The sequence below is a fragment of the Columba livia genome, chromosome Z (assembly GCF_036013475.1).
Source record: "Columba livia isolate bColLiv1 breed racing homer chromosome Z, bColLiv1.pat.W.v2, whole genome shotgun sequence".
NCBI lineage: Eukaryota > Metazoa > Chordata > Aves > Columbiformes > Columbidae > Columba > Columba livia.
The window spans coordinates 9,177,217-9,185,869 of NC_088642.1; the positions used below are offsets into that span (position 1 = coordinate 9,177,217).

Below are 8,653 nucleotides of genomic sequence, written 5' to 3' on the forward strand. Positions count from 1 at the left end.
ATATTTAAACATATTAAGAGAGCTCTTTTTCTTTCTGCCACTTGAAATCATGACACTGTTTTCCAGCATTTCTCATAGATGAGACTAGATTAGCTTTTGCAGTGGTCAAATCACAAGGTGACATATGAATGGATGGATTCAGTGAAGGAGTTAAGTGCTTGCAAAACAGGAATCACAAACCCAAATATCAGCAGACTGGCCCAAACCTGGAATGCACAACACCTACTGTGCAGTCAAAACAGGAGCCAGAGAAACTCGAATATGTCAGGAGGAGGATGCAGAAAGCCCACAGGACGAACTAATGCCAGGCACAGAGAATGTGCTTAGAAAAAGAAGTGAAGAACAAGGGAAGAAGGTGAGAACAATGGAGAAAATGGCTCTACCACAGGAATAAAAATCTTAAACTTCTCTAGCTAAGCCATTAGGTTATATTTTATCATTTTTTACTTTCCAGCACTATGAATCCTGCTCTTTTAGTCACACCTTGGCTCAGCTTCTCACGGAGATAGAGAATGCACTAAGATGCCAATAAATGCAGGAGGTTAGCTTACTTACCTGGAAAGTGATGATTTTTTTATCCAGCAAAGGGGAGTTATAAACGTTGGTCTTTCATTTCACAAGTGAAGTATTCTTACTACTGTCACTTTAGTACATTTCCATAGCGGCAACAGCATCTGTCCCTCTGCACTTCATGCATGCTCAAGGGAGTTGGAACTCCCATGGACCCTTCCACATGTCAAATCTTTCACCACAGCCTTTCCAGACCAAGGCCCAGCCTCATGCAGCTACCTCTCTTCACAGCACTTTAAAACAAAATTGCCATGACTGCATGGCAACAAGCTAGATGCTGGTAGTATCTGTGCAGAGGAGTACGTGCCCTGCCTGCTAAATAGGGAAAAAAATATTTTGTGCTTTAGAAATGTTGCCAGGGTAGATTTACCAGTGGTTGAGGATAACCATAGCCCCTCCGTTACCAAACACCGGGAAAAGTACAAAAGTTACAGATCATGTGATTGGGGAGCAGCTGCAAGGCATCCCTCTCACCACTGCGTCCATATCCCATCCCAGTTATATTAATTCTGTTTCTTTTTTAAAGCTCTAGTTCAGAAATTTCTTTATAAACAGATATGGCCATCATAGCACTTATCCTTTGTAGTGGGAAGAACTTGACAAACTTATCAACAGATGGTGCCATATTTTTGAAAAAAAAATGTTTTGTAAGATAGTCTCATGGAAACAAAAGGAAAGATTGGCCAAAACACCAAGAGAACAAAGCCTGAAAGACAATAATAACTATTCTTAGACAACCGTAGTGAGCACTGGCTGGTGAAATTCAGCTGATTACTTCTACCAGACTTGGAGAGTCACAAATGCTTATTAATATCTCTCTCGTTTATAAGATCTTGCATTGTTCTGTAGTGGTAGGATTACTTATTTGGAGGTGATGAGGAAGATTCTCTTCCATAATGAAGAAATAATTAATTATTACTAACTTGAAATATAGTAAAATAGAAGTGATGGATTATTACCTGGCACAGGAACGAGGTAGTCCATAATTATACCCTGAAATATGAGTTATTCTTTGTATGATGGGAGCTTCAGAATCCCCCAGGAGAGAAGCAATATCATCAGAAACTGTTGGACAGCTCAAGTCCTTTCTTGTGCATGTTGCAGGAGTATTTAGATCTCGTTTAGTTAATCTGATCAGCTCTGAATCATGTGGTTGAATATGTCCCAACATTTCCCCTCCACTGTTCTTTTCTTCATTGGCACTGAAATCAGATGAACCACATGACTGAGATTCGGAGTCTTTAACTGTTGAATCATTTTCTTCAAAGAAGGACTCAAAACGCAGCTGCCTACGGGGACCTGATCTGGTCACCTGAGGCTGAATGAAAAGGTCACTTGGTTGAAAATCTTGCTTGCTTAAACATGCAACATCATCTTCTTGCATAATTTTGATTATTCTAATGAGCTGAAAGAGTCGTTTGCGGTCATTCATGTCATGGACCCCTAGTTTGGTATAATCTTTCATGGAAACTTTGGCAAGCTCATCAATCTTCTGAAGACCAAAGGCAGCGAAATGAGGATAGTATTTTTCAAGTTCTGCCTCACAAAGGCATTCATAAAGGCATGATGCCATCTTCAAGCTCAAGTCTACAAGATATGAAACGAAATAAATATTAGAATTGTATGAAACATCACATCTGACAAAGTTACTAATGAAGAAACTACACATTTCCAGATGCTATTATCTGCAGTTAGGATAGAAGCTTGTTAAATTCCAAGTTTACAATACGCTAGACTGCCAAACACTACAGAATATAGCAATAGTCCAAACATGAAACAAGTATCCATCTATGAAACTATATTTTAAAACCATAGACAATATGCAACAATGTGTAAGAAATGCACAATGCAGTGTTACTTACTGCTGCAGTTCCTACACGCCTGATGTCTACTCGATGAATGCCACAGCTACTGAAACCCTGTCCTCAAGCTACAGAATGTAAAATGACTAATTTTAGACCCTCAGTTTAATATCAGGGCATGTGGTCTAACATGGTTCAGCTATCCCTGGTTAACCAACCAAAGGAGAAGAAATTGCATTTGTCCTCACCTCGAACTGAATAGTTAAGGCCTTTCATCTTATGGGTGAACTACAACAAAGTTGTATTTTTGCTGTGTAACTTTCTCTTGTATGTCATTAATCTTGTGAGCACTTCTAGATATCCTTGACAGAACAGCCAAACCATTCTGTGAAATCTGAAACACAGAATTTCTCTATATATGCTACTGGAACGCCATACTTGCATTCTTGGGAAACCCGAAAAAGCAACATGCATCACTGAAAGGTATGCCAAAAAACCCTCAACTCCTTCATTCATGTCTCCCTGGCAATGCATTGTGCAGCTGTCTGTATCCAGATGGATTAATATCTGCAGATATTTTTACTTGTTCCATAAAATGGAAAAATGATAGCACTTCAAGTATCTGTTGCCCAGTGCTTTCTTATATCTTTGTTCGGTCTAGGACCTTAGCAAATACAGCTCCTACTCAGGTTTGGAGATGATAATAACATTCCACAAAATCAAGTTATTTAAGACTAAGTTCCTCCCCCTGTAACTCAGCGTTAGTACTTTGAGAGGATTTTCAAGCATCTCTACAACAACATTATGTAAGAAAATAAGTTCACCAAATATCACCCCCAAATTTGATTCCATATAATTAAAATTAATTAAGACATTATGTTGTAATCATAATTAAAAAACTATAAAGATTTCAGTGCTGATTGTATAAGATATTACAGAGACCAAAGGGTCCAGCAGAGGACGTCTAAAATTATGTAGAAACTAGAGTCTAAGCTGTAGACAGTAATTAGCCATAACAAAACTACAAGATTCAGCAGTAAAAAGCTTAAAGACAAAAACATTGGTATGTTGGCTAACTTATTCAATGTGTATGTAATGTAGTTGTGAATCAAAGTAACACCAGAGCCACTGCTGTTATTACTAGATACTGGGAGGGGGAAATCAAAATTAATAGAGATGACAGCAAACCCAAAGATCAGAGAGGCTAACTATGACACATATACGAGAGTTTTCACAGGAATTCATGATTTGCCAACTTCTCTAACAGATAAAATTCCACAGGAACTACAGACTTCATTTAAAGAAGGTTACGATTTGATAAAATGCCTATTTTACAAAAGGTGGATTAAAATATAAAACCAGTACAGTTCCTGTGTAACTGTCTGTATCCACTGCCGTGGAGAACTTCTGTTTGATGAAATGAGCAGCTAGAAGACAGAGCTGAGATACCAGTCTCAAAGTACTGAGAATCTGTTAAAGATTAAAACAATCCAGCAAATTTATGTTATTTATTCTCACTGTTTGTTAGATTACACCTACATCTTTATATATGCTTAATTTAAATACAGAGTGGCCAAAGACCAGTGCAAGAACTCAGTGTTAACTGCTGTTTGAATTATAATGTTGAACACAGGAGAAAGAAAGCATAAAAATGAAAAAAAAAATAATAATAGACACACTTCCAGAAACAAGAGCAGCAGACAAGGGGAGAGAACTAAGAATTTTAAGGTCAAAGTTCTAATTAAAAATTAAACAAAATATATTTAAATAGCTAGAAATTACTCTACAGATAGTTTTCCATTATCTGGGGTTACAAGGGACTAAAGTTCTCAAAATACAGAAAGTCCAAGTGTACAGGTGTGCAGAACTATGAGAAGGTTAGTACTGAGACGTAAGCAGCTCTGCATGGCTTACTGGCTAAGGCTCTGTGACATGTGAAAGCAACTAAATGGCTTCTTAATGAGAGCTGGCGTGGGGAAGTAATTAACCGCTTCTGCTTACCCAGATATAATAAATCTTACTGGATCTAAGTGGTTTCAGGACGTAACTCCAGTGTCTCTCCACACATGGAGCAGCAATTTCACAATGTATCAGAACTGAAGATTGACTAATAAAGGAGTAACAATTTAATTCACTGTGGAAAAAGTTAAGCAATTGTCAGCGTCTCTGATATCTTTAAAACTCAAGAGTAGACAACTCTCTAAAAGATTTGGTCTGGTTCAGGCAAAATTGAACTTGTCAGTGAAACCCTTCTGTCCTTTTAATTGGCGATGCTCTACAAGAAAGAAGCACATTTCTTCTAACTAGAATAATACTTTAATTTGTCCAACACTGTAGAGTTCTTTGTGTCTGAAGACACTGCTTCTAAAACAGATACATAATTCTTCAAAATAAATTGGCTTTGTAAAGAAATAAGGGCAGTATTGGTAGGTTTTCAAGAATCCTAAACTGTTAATTGTAATGCCATCTTCTGGTAAAAAAAGAGAAGACTTTTAGTCTTTTTACAATAAATAACAGCCCACATTCCCTCAGCTACTGTCAGGATCTAGTTTTGTTTGTTCATTTGTTACAACACTGTGTCCCTGGGCCAGAAAAATATCACATTCTTCAGTGTGACAGTTTCATACTAAAGCCCAGGTCTTGTTCCCTGCAAAGTTATAGGTGGCTTCACTGAAAAGAGGATTGAGATAAAAGTCTATTACTTCTTAAACAGTCAGATATATATTTTGAGAAAGAAGTGGGTCAGTATGAAGGTATAATTCTCCATGAGCACCTAGTTATAAGGTGAGATAGTCTCAGGCCTAAGAACAACTTTTCACTCAACCTCTGTTACACTGTTCAATGGTTGTCCTTCTCACTTTAGCTGACAGAAGATTCAGCTTCACCAAAATTCTGACTTCCCTCTCACACAAGGGACCTGCTTTTCCTCTGACAGATGCTGGTAATGTATAGATACTTATTGTAAAAAAGCATTAGAATTTTACTTAAAGGGACCAACTCAAAGCACAGAGTAAGATAACAGCTCATCATCAGAGAACTCCTCTGTCTCAGTGATAAAGGGTTTTTTTGAAAGTCATAAAGCTGGGGAAAAAAGACAAGTCAGGTGTAAATTGTAGAAATGAGCGGTTACATTTTATGTATTCTGAAGGAAATTAGCTGACCACAATATTATTCTCTAGCAGCTGATCCTCCATTTTAAAATGCTTTCAGTTATTAATTACCTTGCACATAGATGTTTTAATTCTCAATGCAGTTTTCAAAGTAGAGAAAAGGCTGGCCTTCAGAGATACTCAGCAAGCGTGAAGCACTGTGCATTGAATAAATCACATAAAATCCCTACATAGACTATTTTAAGAATAAAGCAGCCTTAGACCACTATATCTTGATCCTTATTAACCTCTGATATATTAAAGTTCTCAGTGCACTGTTTCCTTGAATAACACTCACATGCCCTCTTATCCCACTGTATTTCATTCATATTTACCTGACAATTTTACCTGACCTCCACTGGCAGCCCTGAGTGTCACCACCATGACAAGCATCACTATATCTATATTTTAAACTAGGAAAATTAAGTCGTGGTAAAGTGAAAAAACCTTATATGGCACTCCTACAAATGCAAACTAACGCAGCTATACATTTAATCCTGCAAATAATCTAGAGATAATAATTCTGAATCACAAACTCTGGTTTGATGATTAAACAGTTTGATTAGGAACAATTTTCAAGGGCAGTCAATAAATGTAGTAATTGTTAATCAGCATACAAAACCTAAACAGCACCTTGTTTTCCTGCCTATCACTTTGTGTTACTTAAATAATTTTGATTTACTTCATCAAAACAAAAGTTAAGAACTTATAAGATTTGTAAACGCATGCAGCAGGTAGGTACGTTTCCTTTCCTGACCACAGCTATAGCAGAGTATTGCATTCACTCCTGGTAACCACGTTACCCCAAACAAGGCTTCAGTACAGGCTCTGTCTGTGCCAAAGCGTTTGCTGGGTTTTGAGGTACAGAAGCAGAACACCATAACAAAGCCGGTCTGGCAATTACCTGACACAGAAAAGGGAAACTTATTCACTCTCATCACCAGCCATCTGTCTTTATTTCTCATTCATCTGAATGTTAAGCCCTTTCTAATCTGTGATCCAAAGCCAAATCTGATTTAGCCCTCCAGAAATTAACGGCTAATTTGCTTTTACGGAGCAACACACATAATATTTTACCTTTAATTATTCTGACCCCATTCCTTGGAAACTAGGGTATTCCTGTGAAGAACAGGTTCAGGGTGCAGTTGCAGTTTTATAAACACAGGCTCCACAGGAAGACATAATCTGTACTGCAAAACAGGTTCATCATTTTAGTTTCATGCAGTAGGTAGGCATCTACAAAACTGATGTTGCTGCAGGTCCCTTTGTGACATCACAGGATTACACTATGCAAACATATACACAACGTGGTATTGAACGTTCTGTTGCTTATTGGAACAAGCTGGTTTTCAGGATATGAGGAACAAAGCCAAATACTAGCAATAGATAACCACTTCTAGTTTCTGCACAGTAAAAGTAATTGGAGAGGAGGGAATACTTTTAATGTCAACCGACAAGGCTTTTCCAGTTGGACCACGATGCAGGTCATCAACACTCCCACTTCCTTTGCCTTTGACATAGCTAATACTGAGTTGGTTTACCAAAGCTACAATTCATTTCATTGCTCTTTGAAACAGATGTAAAAATAACTAAACTCTGGGGGTTTATTTTGTTTTCTGATAAAGTATTTTTCAATTGACAAGAGACTGCTGTTTTTTATAATCATCCCTTCATACTAAGTATAGTCTGGTGACCTCAGAAGAAGAGACTCCGTCCTACAGCTGATCCCCAACAACTGCTTAAAACAACAGCTGCATGGAAACGGGAAGTGTCTAATGTTCAGCCGCACGCTGAGAAGATAACCCACGAGTTATATTGGGATACTGATTATTTGAAAATTGTGCCTGAACGCCTCTTGCCAGCAACATTTACCAAATGGCTTTCAGTATTTGTTTTATAATTGTATCAAAACAAACTGCTGTGCGTCTGGAATTACACAGTGTGACTGAGTGGGGGGGCATAGTTACTGAGTTTAGCCCCATAGGGCTTTACAGCTTCCCTCAGTTAATTCAGTCCCAGGCTGAGCAACTTCACAGCTTCCCCCTCCGGCCGCAGGGGCCGCACACCCGGGCAGCGCTGCTCCCGCCCGCTTTTTCCCCGCACACCTCAGGGCCCGAAGGAGCGGGCGGCCCAGCAGGCAGCTCGGGCCCCTCAGTGGGATGGGGCTCAGGGAAGCCGCGGCGCTGCCCCAGCGCCCGGGGAAGGTGATGGCCCCCGGGGAAGGTGATAATGGCCCCCGGGGAACTCCCCCGCTCCCGTGGCGCGGCCGTTCCCTGCACCTCCACCCGGCTCCCCTCACCCACCACCTGCCGCGGCCTCCCCCCGCGGCCCCCGCAGCCACTTACCGGCCGCGGCGCCGCCCGCCAGAGGCGATTAGGCCGCGTCTCCATAGCAACAACGCTTTTCCCGCTTCAAACACTCGCGCGCAGCCGCGCACCCCCACAGCTGGCGAATAGGACGAGGGAGAAGAGCGGATGGGGTGTGACCAGGCGGAGATAAGCCAATCCGAGATCTTCTCGGCCGGAGGGGCGGAGCCTAGAGAAAGGCGGGACTGGGGGGCGAGGATGGAACGAGAAGGCAGGAGCTACCGCCGGCGCTTATGCCTCTGTGATTGGTTGAGCTTGCCATCAGTCTTCTGCCACGCCACGCCTACACCGCGGACCGGAAGTGAAGGTGAGGGCGGGGGTCGATGGTGGCCGCGGCCTTGGGTGTTTGTGTCCGGTTCCCCCGGTGTCCCGGCGGGCTTGGAGCCTCGCGTTGCCAAGGCAGCGGCCAGAGGGGCTCTGCTCTGGGCCGCCAGACCCGGTCTCGCTGGCCCAGCCCCTGCCGGGGGGCCCTCCCCGCTGGGAGCGGCCTAGCAGCGCGGAGCGGGCCTCCCGGGGCCTGGCAGCGGGGCCGCTTGCTTGGCGGCGCTCGGAAAGGTTTGTCCTGCCGGCGTTTCCCGGGTCGCACGGGAGGGGGTGCTGGCTCTCCGCCGCTCGGCGCCTGCGCTGCCCGGAGCTGCGCGGTGTGGGTTGTGTTTGGCGGGGCTGGTCAGAAACCGGGGGGCTAAAGGGGGGTGAACCACCCTGGGGCTCCACCAGCGCCTTGGCGAAGAGCGGCTCTGCGCTGCTGGTGCCCAGCTGGGAAACT

The 8,653-nt window shown here is 42.2% G+C and overlaps 2 protein-coding genes across 8 annotated transcripts in view; one reads left to right on the forward strand and one right to left on the reverse strand.

Moving 5' to 3' along the window:
- The window catches only part of KIF24 (kinesin family member 24), a 30,453-nt gene extending 22,425 nt beyond the window's left edge, over window positions 1-8,028 (reverse strand). For 4 of the 7 annotated variants that reach the window (XM_065046987.1, XM_065046989.1, XM_065046986.1 and 1 more), the window contains exons 1-3: window positions 7,867-7,997; window positions 6,599-6,711; window positions 1,530-2,157 (exon numbers count right to left, since the gene is read on the reverse strand). In XM_065046987.1, the coding sequence (XP_064903059.1) occupies window positions 1,530-2,143 (614 nt within the window). In that variant the 5' untranslated portion in view covers window positions 2,144-2,157; window positions 6,599-6,711; window positions 7,867-7,997. Of the gene's footprint in view, window positions 1-1,529; window positions 2,158-2,432; window positions 2,762-6,598; window positions 6,775-7,866 lie in introns of those variants that run through there. The other 3 variants (XM_005507793.3, XM_065046984.1, XM_065046985.1) reach the window with 3 other exon arrangements.
- Window positions 8,029-8,074: 46 nt separating this feature from the next.
- LOC102090055 (myogenesis-regulating glycosidase) overlaps window positions 8,075-8,653 on the forward strand; it is a 36,283-nt gene continuing 35,704 nt past the window's right edge. Inside the window, exon 1 of the mRNA XM_065047045.1 lies at window positions 8,075-8,194. The gene's annotated coding sequence lies outside the window, so the exon portion shown is untranslated. The remainder of the gene's footprint in view (window positions 8,195-8,653) is intronic.